Below are 15000 nucleotides of genomic sequence, written 5' to 3'. Positions count from 1 at the left end.
TTATAAAATGATATTCGAAAACGAGGCGACATCAAAGGGAGCTCACTCTCATACTCTTGCTCATGCTGGCCAGATTGGCCTTTTGAAATGTAAATTTCGCGGATTTGGCGTTATTTTTTTTTCAAGCAGTTTGGCCTTCAAAAGTGTATTTGAATTAATTAAGGAAGAACATTACATAGGTTGTTTGCAGTTTTACCTATTTCATTCATACGTCTTCTTTTTTTTTTTTTTTTTTTTCAGATTGTCATTACAGGAACAATTGGTACGGGATCCAAAAGCTATATTGCACTGGATGATGTCACATTTCAAACCATATCATGTAACCGTAAGTACTACTTGACCGGTTATTAAACTAGCATATTCTATAAAAAATTGTGTGGAAATGGAGACGTGTACGGGTTACTGGCGCCGACCGTCAGCTCGTTATACACACAAGTTTCGAGTTCTCATTGGGCTACTGACTCATGTTCACTAATACTCTTGGGAAAATATGACGTCATATATGCCCCCTCTATCTATTGATTAAATAGTAGGGTAAACGTACTTTCAGGCCTTTGATTGCGCAATTAGTCTAGGACAAGGAAAACTCTGAAATGACATGTCTTGTCCACTTATACCGACCTTGCTCAGAAGAGGTGCTGTAGTAATTACGTAATTATGGTTTCACTATAAACTCCCAGGCCATAACCGATACTAAAGGAAGGCCTTATAGATGTATATATAAACTAGCAGGGTGACCCGATGTTGCCCGGGATTGACTAATGATCAACGAATGTTTCACACTCCCATATTTTTATTGTAATCGAAATTGGTGAAATCGACAATTTTCAATCAAATTGATCGATTGCCTTCTCTTATTGAGGTGCGTAGTGCACCTAGAAGAAGCTTCACATGTCTCTAATATTGACTTAGTTCACAATATGTTGTAGTCTACATTGCACTGTAGAGAACCTACTGTTGATTTTATGGAATATTTTTTATATATTATGGCCGTACTGGTTGTGCGGTGGTCATGGCTTGAATTTAAGTTTAAAATGAAAAAATTAAGTATCATGGTACAATTGTGCCTTAAACTGAAACAAGTATGTTGTGCTCCTAAGACGTTAGTATTTAGTGTTTCTCTAATATTAGTATTTAGTTTTTCTCAGATTATGATATTTAGTGTTTCTAAGATGTAACTATTTACTGTTTTTCAGATGTAAGTATTTAATATTTCTAAGATGTTCGGATTTAGTGTTTCTAAGATATCAATTTTTAGTGTTTCTAAGATGTCAATTTTTAGTGTTTCTAAGACGTAAATACTTAATGTTTCTCAGATTATGGTATTTAGTGTTTCTCAGGTTATGGTATTTAGTGTTTCTAAGATGAAACTATTTACTGTTTTTTCAGATGTAAGTATTTAGTGTTTTTCAGATATAAGTGTTTGGTGTTTATCAGATGTAATTAATCAGTGTTTCTCAAACGTAAGAATTCAAGATATCAGTATAAATTGAATCACATCAACGGTAAAATGTATTTTGATAACAAATGTTGTATCTGTAATATTTCATTTCTCTCAAAATATAGCATGACGTATGTAATGTAAATTATTGATAAAAACACTAAATATGGGTTACTGTTTAATTATCTCGACTGAATATATTAATGCTGATATTAAAAAGGTTATGCTGTGTGGATTGTAACTATGGAAGCTCATCGGCATAATCTTTTTACCAGTGTGTTTTAATCTGCACCTCCATAATTCTTTACTATGAATTATACTCTACTTACAGGGTTTCCGAAAGAAGCTGACCCAAGACTTACGACCCCAAGTACAACAATACCACCTACAACACCAACAGCTGTCGGTAATATATTTTTTTAGTTATATAAGTATACGGTAGCTTATGCATACGAAATAATCACCTTGACACGCCGGTCTTCTTAAGCTAAGCAACGTTGAGCGTTGTCAGTATTAAAATGGGTGACTATTTTGGAATACCTGATGCTTTTTGTGCTTTTCTTTTATCTTTTGTTTTCAGAAATCCTGAACTTATCCTTGTCACTGGAATCAAGCATTGCACATTTAAGAGAGTTGTGGTTGAGTTATGCGCAACTCTTGTTTCATAATTACACGGCATCCATCTTTACAGAGGGTATCCATGGTCACTTAAGAGTGAACGGAGACCGTGAAGCATATTTGATCGATTTCATAAAACTAAACTTATCTTTAGAAAAAAAATAATGCTTGTAAAATATCCGTAAATATTTTTAAAAATGACGTCAATAATTTTTTTAAACTTTTATGATATCGCTGTAATTGACAGTAAATGGAGAAATTGCGTATTTTAATTTGTTTATATATTTACTTCATAAAATATGAATGCTATACAAAATATTATTTTCACTAAAATAAGTATTGTTTGATCATATTTTTATCGGTGATTTGTATGTTGCTTCCGGGCTTAAAAAATGTGAACGGAGAAAGTCGAAAACACTGAATTGACGGAAATTGATTAGTTAACTTTTACCAATCTTAATTCTGGACAGTTAATATAACATTTTAGAACGCCCAAGCATCCACAACTGCAACACTAATTCTAGAATTTCACCTCGAGCAAATTATTATGCTTTGTACTACAGACGTGATATTCAACATGCATGCGAGGCCAATATTTATTGCTGTTTCTGAGATAGTTCATTTTATAGGTTGTGACCTGTTATTTATAGTGTGGTTCGTATAAGCAAAATGGTTTATCTGCTGTGCCTTGCCGTTAATTAAACAAAAAACTTCAGTTCGAAAATAACAGGTTCTCGTAACCACAGAAGTACCTGCAGAAGGTCGGAAAGGACAACAACCAAAATGTTATGTATATTCACCTAATTTCAATTTTAATTTTTAATTATATTTTTAAGATGATTTGAAAACAATATCTTATTTATTTTACATTAAATAATACGATTTTATGAACTTCGTTAAGTGTGTTTTTCGATTACTGATATTTTACTTTTATTAAGAATCTGTTAATTTTGGTTGCGATAAAGAGTCCTCGTTCCTGACAACTTTCTATTGTATGAAGAAAGAAATGGATTTGCTCTGCATTCGGAGTACACATAGTAAATGGTGTCTATCACTATATTTCACTCGTTCTTGACCTTTGATTTGACTGGAACATTTACCCGCTTCGAAACTTTTAGATGCTACTAGTGGTATCGGAATTAGGAATCCGAAAAGTAGGGACTTTTGGTGGTATCGGGATTGGTATCGAAATCCGACAAATCTGTACCTTTTTTCCAATGCCGAAAACAATTCCTTAAATTATCGTTTTTATTTGATTTTGTTTAAAATAAAGTCTCCCAGTGCTAGTTGTAAGAATAAAATAATAAAAATTTATTGTTTTAAATTACCAGTAAAACTTCAATCTATAGATCACCCCCTCACAAGTGTACGTTTTACGTCTGAGAAAATATATGCACATTTAACTCGTGTTTTTTATGGTAATCTGGGAAAAATAATCATTTTATAGTTAAATATTTAGAAATTTATAAAGAAGCGAAATTGGAATCGGTAATTGTACGAAACCAGGAATTTTATACGGAATCGGCAATTGTATCGGAATCGTATAAAAATATTGGAATCGTCCCATCACTAGGTGCTACTCAGTCTGGCTTAAGAGTACTTCAACTGAAAGGCATATTTCTTAACTCATAATTCGTGAACATTTCTACTTTTCTAATTTTTCATAGATTCGACACAACCTCTAGACCAACCGATGACCCTTCTCATGAATGCGAGGCCAATATTTATTGCCATTTCTGAGATAGTTCATTTTATAGGTTATGACCTGCTGTGCTTTGTGGTTGATTAAACAAAAAACTTCAGTTCGACAATAACAGATGGTTCTAATAACGACAGAAGTACCTGCAAAAGGTCGAAAAGGACAACAACCAAAATATTATGTATATTATTATCACGGATAGTTGAATATGCAAATACAGACAAAAGAAATCCGTTTAAAGCATGTTTCTTTCTTTCTCCCGATTTCTCTTTCCCTCTCTTTCTTTATTTCGCTCCTTCTCTTTCTCTCTCTCTCTCTCTATTTTCCCTCTCACTTTTTTCTTAATCTCTCTCTTTCTCTCTTTCTCTCTCTCTCTCTCTCTCTCTCTCTCTCTCTCTCTCTTGCTATCTCTTGCTATCTCTGTCATTCTCTCTCGACCCATCCATCTCTATTTCTATCCCTATCTCTTTCACTCTGTGGGTGGGTCATTTACCCTCCAATTTTCTGATCATCTGTCTGAAGATCATCTCTCTCTTTCTCTCTCTCTCTCTCTCTCTCTCTCTCTCTCTCTGACTTAATATTCATATATCTCTCTTTCTGAATTTTTGTTGCTTTCTGGCCTTTTCTCTTCCTCGTCTCTCTCTCTCTCTCTCTCTCTCTTCTTTTTCTTCTCTTATTTTTCTTCATCTCTATGTAAAGGGTGGAACGATAAAATTGTCACCCTAAAGAAAACAACATTGCAGTTTTATTTCAAAAATTTTATTGAAAAAATCAATTCAAGTAATTTGATTATGTAGTAGATCAGACATCTTTTGAATATACCTGCCTTAAGCCTCAATCACTGCCTTGATACAGGTCCGAAACTGGGAGCATGCCTTTCAAACAAGCGCCAGCGGGAGCTTGGCGAATACTCAGCGGATAGAGGCGATAGGGCTGGCTTTGGTGTAGTAGGAGGTCATGTTGTCTCGACGTATGATCAAACGAAAGAGTCCATCGGGTTCAGGTCGGGTGGAGGAGGGGCAGTGTAAGAAGGGTACAAAGTCGTAGCACTCCTTCTGAAGTCAAGCCTGGGTCTTTTTGGAATTGTTGGCCGGCGCCATGTCCTACTGCCACATCCAGTGTCTGCCAGCAGCCATTTAATTGCACCAGGGTACCACTACACTCTCAACAGTTTAATGTAGACTTTCAAGCCTACTTCGAAGATGTGAAATGGTATGATGTGGCCCTCACTTAAAACCACACCAAGGACCATAACCGTGACCGAAAACTTCGTTGAGCTGTGCCCTAAAGCGTTGAACCAGTCGGATTTACAGTTTGAGGGTGCTGGCAATGATCCTGTTGTCATGGATTAAATCGGTAGAGAGCATGAGTTGTACAGCGGCGCATCCCCGATTTCGGTCGTTGAACATTGTATCACTTTCAGACATGATAGTCTTCCATCGCTCCTGGGATTTGTACACAACTAATAGATGGTCTGCAACAAAAAATGGAAACCGGTTTTCATCAAACGGAAATGGAATCATGTCGTCTTTCGAGGTCGACAATTTTATCGTTCAAATCTGTATATAGCTCACCCTCTTATTTTCTGTTGTCCTGTCTGTTTATTTATTTATCAGATGTAAGTAACCCGTGTTTCTTATCTGGTTAAATGAAATTATCATGTTTAATATTTGTCCGGCGAAATCAAAATATAAAAAAGCAAATATTTACGAGGTAAACTCGGCAATATGTAAATATATATGCTATGCGACTGTTTAAAAACTCACCAATGTACACGTATTGTGTTTGTCGTTGTTGTCGTCATGGTAGTCGTGATGAAATGAATAACAAACACACGTTCGTATTTTGTTAATTGTTGTTTGTTTTATTTTGTATTTATTTTTTGGTCCGGAGAAATCGTAAAATAAAAGGAAGTAAGTATTTGGGACGTAAACTCGGCAATATATAACTATATATATAATGCGACTGGTTAAAACGTCACAAATGTACACGTAAAATGTGTTTGTCATCCTCGCGTCATCGTAGTCGTCGTCGTCGTCATCGTAGTCGTCATCGTAGTCGTCATCGTAGTCGTCATTGTAGTCGTGATAAAAAAAATAACAAATACACGTTCGTATGACATTATTTGCGTTTTGCTTTCGTTTGTGTTTATTTATTTTTGTCTGGAGAAATCGCAAAATATTAAGAAGCTAATATTTCGGAGGAAAAAAGAAGCAAATATTTTGGAGGTAAACTCGGCAATATATGATCGTGAGGACGTAGTACAATGAGGAAAGAAGTGGCTGGTTATTTTTAATGTATCTAAAACCAAGCTTTTATCTTTACATCATCAACGCTCTGATCCCCATCTGGAAGCAATTGAAATGAATGGCTCTCGTTTTAGGGAGGCCTAATTTTTTTATAAGCTTTTGGGCTTGAGCTTTACGCCTGATCTGAAATGGAACACATACATTAAATCCGTTGCCAAGGCCGCTGGGAAAATAATGGAATCCTTCTATCGATTAAGTAGATTTCTCACTGCTGATGTAATTCTCTATCTACATAAGAGCCAGGTACGTCCAAGGATGGAGTACTGTTGCCAAATCTGGGCAGGAGCTGCTAGAAAGAACTTATCCTGCCTTGATAGAATTCAAAATAGACTTCGTAGCCTCGTAGATGTCATTTTCTCTTCCCTGCAACCGCTTTCTCACAGAAGAGATGTTGCGAATTTTTCTTTGCTTATCGTTATTTTCATGGCAAGTGCTCGACTGAGCTTCGATCTATGGTCTCCCCATTGCCAAACTTTCACGAAAAACATTCGTCTAGCTGAAAACACTATCAATAATTTCCCCACTCTTTATCTGTGCCTAAACCTAAACGTAGATTCCATGAACAAAGCTTCTTTCTTAGAACTGCACCCCTGTGGAATTTTCTTCCGTTTTCCTGCTTTCCAGCTCAATACAATATGGTTGTCTTCAAGTCCAACGTAAACAAATTGTTGATGAGCCGTTCCACTTAAGTTTACAGATTTACCGAATTTCCTTTATTAACGATTACTATATTATCCAATTGACTACTGTACACTCTTTAACCCTTATCCTCGAGTGGCCTCTGAGCCTTGATAAAAGATGATTTCTATGTAATATATATATATATATATATATATATATATATATATATATATATATATATATATATATATAATTGCAATGCGACTGGTATAAAAAAAAATCACCAAGGTACACGTACTCGTGATAAAACACGTTGTCGTGATAAAATAAATAACAAATACACGTTCGGTAAATGCACGTAGTGTGTTTGTCGATTCATCAGGCGTAGGCTAGCGTTGATGAAACGCGGAATATTCTGTGTAACTTAATTGCCATATATATTTTATAACTTACTACCTAGCTCTACTTACGTATTGAGCACTGTTGAAGTAAATACTTAAAGTTTACGCATAAATTTATACTTTCTTATATTAATTTATGTGATTAAATGAAGTAGTCATATATATATATATATATATATATATATATATATATATTTATGTATATATATATATATATATATATATATATATATATATATTCAGACAAGTATTATTGAATAGCACGGAGCGTCCTTGCTTAATGAGCTTTTTTTTGTAATTTTTCAAATTGTCATTCTTATTTCTTAGTCGTATCTGTGCAAGAAATTTCCATAGTCGTTTTCGTGTATCTGTGTTTTTCTTTTGGTCGTTTTTTTATTTGCAAGTAAGTTTTTGATTACCGTTTCGTTTAAAATCTCAATGCTTTTATAAGCTGCAGTTAAAATTATATTTAAATTTCTTAAACTAGTGAAGCTTTACGTGTGTAAAAAAAAAGTGCATATATATGTATACGTGTGTGTGTGTGTGTGTGTGTGTGTGTGTGTGTGTGTGTGTGTGTGTGACGCTCGAGCAATATCGGGCATATCAGTCAATTACAAACTAAAAACTGCAAATTTGTTCCTAATTTTTTTTTTTTTTTTTTTACTTCCAGTAACTCATTCCATCTATGATTGTTCATTTGAACATGACTATTGTTCGTGGACCCAATCAACTGATGATGACTTTAACTGGGTTCGCGCCCAGGGGCCGACAAAATCAGACTCAACGGGACCCGATACTGACCACACTCTCGGAACAGGTAAGAGAAATAAAACTGATGGAATTGCTTCCCTTGCTTATAAGACCCCCGACGCAATTTAATCTCCGCATTAACCTAGCGATAACGTAAACTAAGCAAGTTTAGTAGAAATTTATTGAGAAATAAGTAATCAAATAGTGCGTTTATTTTGTATCACGTTTGGTATGAAGTGGGAATGGTGAGAGGAGGAGAAGGCGAAGTGAAAGTAGGAGAACGTTGTACTGAAAAAAAAAAAGTAACAGTGATTGCCGACCCCATTGTCATGGAACAGAGGAGACTATTAAGAAAAAAGATACATAGGGGATAAAAAAAATAATAATTAAAAAAAAATCATGTGTAGAGGCAAATAAGAGATCCAAAATGCAGGAAAAACTTCTGGTTGGAGAGTAAGTATGCCGAGGGAGTTCTATTTTTTAAGTTTTTTTTTTGTTGTTGTTTTGTTTGTTTTGTTTTCTGTTTTCGCAATTATTATTTTATTACGGAATTTTTAAGACGACTGGTAATTTAGATATTTGGATTATTCAGACTACTGACTACTATCCTCAGTGTGCATGTTATTCCCATTATGTCCCGGCCAATGTAATGGCCGACTTTTTTCAGCTGCGTCTTGTCAACCTCAGGAATCTTTATGTTGAACTCGGGATTCTATACAGGTTATGGCTAATGGAACGAAAACAATATATCCAATGAACTAAATAAAGTGTTTTTGTAGATATTCCGTACAGATTGTCGAGCTTGATATATAAATATTTAAATATAAATAAATAAATTTTTCTGAGATACAGAAAGTCAGATGTTACATCAGCTGAAACGTTGTGAGAATAATATCAAAGACGAGGACAATAGTCCTCAAAATGAAAATAATATAAATGTATCTAAATCTCATTCATTTTTTTTTTATTATTGAATATGAGATAAGAACCGTCTGGAATAATCATAAATAATTAAATAAATAATTGAAACTCCACATGTCAAAACTAGTTTGTATCATGAGATTTTCAAGATAGATATCGTCTGTATGTGGTAATTCACAGTGATTGTAAAATTTATAATTAATTTTATTAAATTATGTTATGAATTTAAGCCATAATATTCAATTAATATAGGCACGAAAGAATGCCATAATTTAATTAAACTGCCAAAAAATTCTGTTTTACAATGAATAAAAGTGAATATGGGACCATAATGCAACAGCTGAAATGGGACCATAATGCAACGGCTGAAATGGGACCATAATGCAACATTATTTAGAATGATGTTTGATATTTTGTGTTATGGCTTAACGTTCACGGGGAACATGAGTTGGAACAGATACATTGAGTGCATTGCCAAGGCTGCTGCAAAGAAGGTGGACTCTTTCTACCGGGCCAGAAAACTATTTACGCCTGAGAGTATTTTGTACGTCTACAATGCCAGTATTCGCCCATATATGGAGTATTGTTGCCACATTTGGACTGGTGCATCTGCTATTAGTTTCCCCCTCTTAGACAGGCTTCAAAAGCGAGTCGCCAACCTTATGGGTCCCGCACTATCAGCTAGGCTTCATCCACTGTCCCATCGACGAAATGTTGCATCCCTCTACCTGTTTTATAAGTAGTTTAATGGTAGATCCTCCGACGAACTACCAGCCCTAGTACCAGCTCGACGTAAAAGTCCGAAAAGCAGCAAAGTCGCACGCTCTATGCAGTAGAAATCCTTAGATGTAAGGAAGCGGTTTATTATAATAGTTTCTTCCCTAGGACTGCTATAGTTTGGAATTCCCTTCCGGATTTCTGTTTCTACGACTGTACTGATATGCAGAAGTTCAAGTGTAATGTAAACAGATATCTTGCTGCTCAGTTCCCCACATAGTACCCCCAGAAATTATGTTCCAGATAGTAGCCCTCTACATCAAAGTGGTAGTGTGCCTTGTTTTGGGTAAAAATGCAATAAAAAAAATATCTATATTAAAAGATAAAATATAAAGTACCTTATCTCATTCATTTCGTCATGCATTTTTACCTTCCATCAAAATTCAGTCAATTCTTAACAAATTCTTGATACAAATAAAAAAAGTAACCAAATTAGATTTTACTTTTGTTTCGTTATTTTTTTATGTAAATATGAATTTATCAAAAGCAACCAAATTTATTTGTATTCTTCATCTTCTTTTGTTTCTCTTCTCTCTCCATCAGCATCGGGTTGGTATGTTTACATCGAGACTTCACGACCAAGAAAGAGAGGCGAGGAAGCCCTGTTGGTTTCTCCCTCGTTTAAAGACAGCACCGACTATTGTTTCACATTTTATTATTACATGTTTGGCAGATCGATTGGAGAATTTGATGTCATACTCGTAAGTATCTCTGCTGAGGATAGAACATATAAAATCATTTTATTTCATATATATTATTTTTGAGAGGGAGATATTTACATTAAAAACCACTTTATTATATATCTATATCTATCTATCTATATATCTATCTATCTATATATATATATATATATATATATATATATATATATATATATACACAGAGAGAGAGAAAGAAAGAGAGAGAGGGACAGACAGACAGACAGAGATAGATAGATAAATAGATAGATAGATAGATAGATAGATAGATAGATAGGAGAATCACTTCAAATGGATTTAGTCCCTGTAATGGGTGAAGCATTTTACAATACAAAAATCACTTTATTTCATGTATATTCTTTTGAAGAGGAGAGTATTTATGACATTAAAAATCAGTTTATCATATAACTACTCCAGTAGTTTCTTCCCCAGAACCACTAGAGTTTGGAATTCCCTTCCGGGTTCCTGCTTCCCAAACTGAACTGACATGCAGAAATTCAAGTGTAACGTGAACCGACATCTTGCTGCTCAACTCCTCACATAGTACCCCTGTAGCTTATGTCCCTGATAGTAGCCCCCTACATCAAAGTGGCAATGTGCCTTGTTTGGGGTGAAAATGTAATTAAAATAAAAGAAAAAAAACTTCCATGAAATCATTCCCGGAAATTGCTGAAGAAGTTTACGATATAAAATCACTTTATTTCGTATAAATCTATATAATTATAAAACTGAAATGACCTTGTAACGAGTGATGAAACCCACTTTCCGGTTTACGACATCCGGTTGCGCATGCGCGCATAAACATTAACCTATAACAACGTAAACAAATAAATACAAATCGCTTCTTTTGCAGATTTTGACCTGCGCACTAACATATTATCGTTATTATTTCGAAATTATTATTTAACATGGGAGGAGTGGGGGTGTTTTGCAACTATTCTTTATACTGTCGCTATTTTCTTATAAGTAAACAACTTTAAGCCGTTGACAAACATAAGAACATTTGTAGTAAAACCAAGACTACTACTACTACTACTACTACTACTACTCTCTATCCATCCCTTCTCCTTCCTTCCTTCCTTCCTTCTTTTTTTATTTTTGTTTACATTTCTAGATACAAAATAGGTGTCTGAGAACGGTGAATTTGTTGACACATTTACTAATCTGTTTCAATGTTAATTTATTTTATTTTATTTATTTAGGTTTTATTTTTTGATTCAGGTTTTATTAATTATTTTTTTTAGATTTTAAGTTTCTATAACATGGTTGAAGGATTCCAATATGGGTTTTTCATTCTTATATTTCTCATCGGTAGGTTCATGTGGGTTGTTGCTGCTACATGACTTTCGTCGGCGTTCGATTCGTAGGAAAATCATGTTTAATTTTCGATTTTTGAGTGATCATTCGGAAAAATGTGGAACTTTACACGAATAGGGAGGATTTTTTTTTTTCATATTTGAGTGATCCGTCCGTGATTTTTCATTTTAATATACTTTCATAAAAATGTTTCTGTTATGTCAAAAAAAAACTATTTTCTTTACATCACAAGTATCACGCTCATACATGAATCCATAGATAATATAACATACTGACCCAACGGGTCACGGATAATCTAGTATCATTAATGATTAAGGAGGATATGTAATTTATATATAATATATATATATATATGTAATACATATATGTAATATATATGTAATATATATATATGTAATATATATGTAATATATATATGTAATATATATGTAATATATATATGTAATATATATATAATATATATGTAATATATATATGTAATATATATGTAATATATATATTTAATATATATGTAATATATATAATATATGTAATACCTATATATAATATAATATATATATACATAATATATATGATATGTATATATAATATATATGATATATATAATATATATATAATATTTAATGTATATAATATAAATATATATAATACACACAGATATATATATATATATATATATATATATATATATATATATATATATATATATATATATATATATATATATATATACTTTTGGAGGGAGCACCACTTCTTATAGATGCCATCCCAGAAACGGCTGGATCAGTCTACGATATGAAAAGGGATAGAAATTTTAATACAAAGATTCGTTATTTCAATGATTTTTTTTTATTATTTTATTTAATATATCACTTCAGAAATATCTTTTTCGCAATAAACTTTGCCTTTAGAAATTATTGTTTCAAAATATGTTTTTCTTTTTCATTATGAAATTAGAATTCCAAATTTCTGTAAATTCTTCGTCACCTTATCGACCAAGATAAAATCCGAACTGAATCTTGTTGGTTCGACACAAAATGGATCCACTGTTTACTCTATTTCCTTTTTTTATTTTTTCAGAATCCTGAACACGGTTCGAAAATGATATTGTTGACACGGACGAAAAATCATGGTCAGATATGGAAAAAAGAAGCCTTCCAGATTCCCAAGCAAAACAGGCCATTTACCATTTCTTTTAGAGGTGTGATTGGTTCTGGTACCTATGGCGATATTGCAATTGACGATATACGAGTCAGCGAGGGAGAGTGCCCGGAAAGCGGTGAGAAAATCTTCTTTATTGTGCCTGTTACTAACTTGTTAGCCTATTAGGGTCTTATATATATATATATATATATATATATATATATATATATATATATATATATATATAGAGAGAGAGAGAGAGAGAGAGAGAGAGAGAGAGAGAGAGAGAGAGAGAGAGAGAAAGATTTTGTTATTGTTGTTTTTTCAAGCGATGCATACGGTAAATATTGGCTCCGCCTCGGAGCTCATTTTTTTTTTATTTACTTAGAAAGTCGCCCTTTTAATTTGTTTGGACGTATATAACATTTTTATTATTTATTATTTTTAAAACAGTAAATATAGATATATTTTTTATTTTTATTTTTAAAACAGTAGATATATATATATATGTATATATATATGTATATATATATGTATATATATGTATATATATATATATATATATATATATATATATACCGTTGCTTTATTTGTGAATCTGATTGGCATATTGTATTTTTAACGTTTCGTTTTCAGAAGAAATGAATATATGGACACGAATACTCTGAATATTAAAAATATAAAATTTATATCGTCAAGCTAGTTATATCATAAAATCTATTGTTATGTTATTGGTTGTCCGGAAAATTCTGAGTAGCCTTGTAATAACATTGTAAAAAGTTAATTAGTTTTTATCGATCTATCTGTCTATCTATATATTTATCTATCTATTAATTCAACAATATTCCTAAAATAGTTTATATTAGGAGTTATTTATTGTTTATAGAATAAAGTGTAGCAATGGGTTTTTGCTGAAGATGTTTACATAAATAAGCTAGGTTAAATAAACAAAATAGCCGTGAGCAGGTGTACGTGACAGAGGAGGCCATGTTAAGGAGACGTGTCTTTTAATCGATTACGTCACCAGAACTGAGGTCAGGAGGTCGGGAAGTTTAGTCAGTTGAAGAGTTGGAGTTTAGTCACGGGAGTGAGCGGACGTGCTTCAAGCCAGGAAGCGAGGCTGTGAAGAACAAGCATGTAGACACGAAATGCAGACTCAGTTAAGACCATTTGTGACAGCTATATAAAGTGTTGTTCTGTGGTTTCACCAAAGAAGGAAAAACAGAGGTCTCAATTGGTGATGATGTTAGTCATTTCATGTTTCGTCACGGAACTGAGCAGTGAAGATAGAAGACCTTTTGGAGACAGAAAGGTATGAAGCATATATTATTCTTCTTATAAAAAATGATACCTTTATCTAAATGTGAACTGTAATATATACCCGTGTGATAACTCTCTGGTACAACATGACTCAGTTTATACGTTGATATCATATCCTCTGGCTAAACAACATACATACAATTTATACGTTTATATCTGGTGGTGTTATAAGAACAATATCTTGCACTTCACTATCTAATATGACAGTTTTTGGGCCGACCCACCTCCCTCTACAACAGCCTAATCTATGATTGGTTAGTAGAAATATTTCGATAACAAAAAGGAATGTTCGGATAAAAAAAGAATGTTATCGAAGCAGATAAGGTATTTAAAGATAAAACATTTATGTTAGAATAGGTACCAGAAATGGTAACCTGGTGAAAAGGAAGGTTAGTTTTCATAAAAATCATAAACCGGAATTTAGATAAACAATCAAGATGATTTATTTCTGACGTCAGAGGACCAACGAAAGAAAGGATTTGATAGATATACTCGTGGACAGCGAGGAGAGATTAGTTCAGTATCCAACGCGTTAGCGAGCGAACGAGAGGCTTGTGTTCCAGATGAAGATGAGGATAACAGCCCGCAAATAAAGAAATATACAAATTACTCATCTTAAATAGTTCCAATAAAATAATATATAATGTTTCTAGGATTTTTGCCTTTTTTCTCTCGTTACTTGACGTATAGGAATGTCTTCGATAAGTATTGTCGATATATATATATATATATATATATATATATATATATATTATTCACTTGAAATAATTTAATATTTATAATTTATTACATTATATTATAAAATATACTTTTAGATGCGGCAAACATTAAATTAGCAACTCTAATATTTTCATTTAAAAATTTAGCAATTATTAGTTGTTTTTAATTCAAGCTTGGTTTGGCAATTCATTCTGTGGTTTCAGCAGAACGCACCATATGCAACACAGCATGTGATACGATCAATTTACTATAGGAAACATTTGAT

General features: G+C 33.0%; 1 protein-coding gene across 1 annotated transcript in view; it reads left to right on the top strand.

The window, feature by feature from the left end:
* LOC145292796 (MAM and LDL-receptor class A domain-containing protein 1-like) overlaps positions 1-15000 on the top strand; it is a 497041-nt gene that overhangs the window by 218391 nt on the left and 263650 nt on the right. Inside the window, exons 56-61 of the mRNA XM_080138835.1 lie at positions 241-325; positions 1773-1847; positions 2022-2135; positions 7760-7906; positions 10081-10238; positions 12633-12831. Of these exons, the coding sequence (XP_079994961.1) occupies positions 241-325; positions 1773-1847; positions 2022-2135; positions 7760-7906; positions 10081-10238; positions 12633-12831 (778 nt within the window). The remainder of the gene's footprint in view (positions 1-240; positions 326-1772; positions 1848-2021; positions 2136-7759; positions 7907-10080; positions 10239-12632; positions 12832-15000) is intronic.

Source organism: Euprymna scolopes, chromosome 14 (genome assembly GCF_053919585.1).
Source record: "Euprymna scolopes isolate OS-2025 chromosome 14, ASM5391958v1, whole genome shotgun sequence".
Lineage (NCBI taxonomy): Eukaryota > Metazoa > Mollusca > Cephalopoda > Sepiida > Sepiolidae > Euprymna > Euprymna scolopes.
This window is presented reverse-complemented; position numbering and strand designations above follow the sequence as displayed.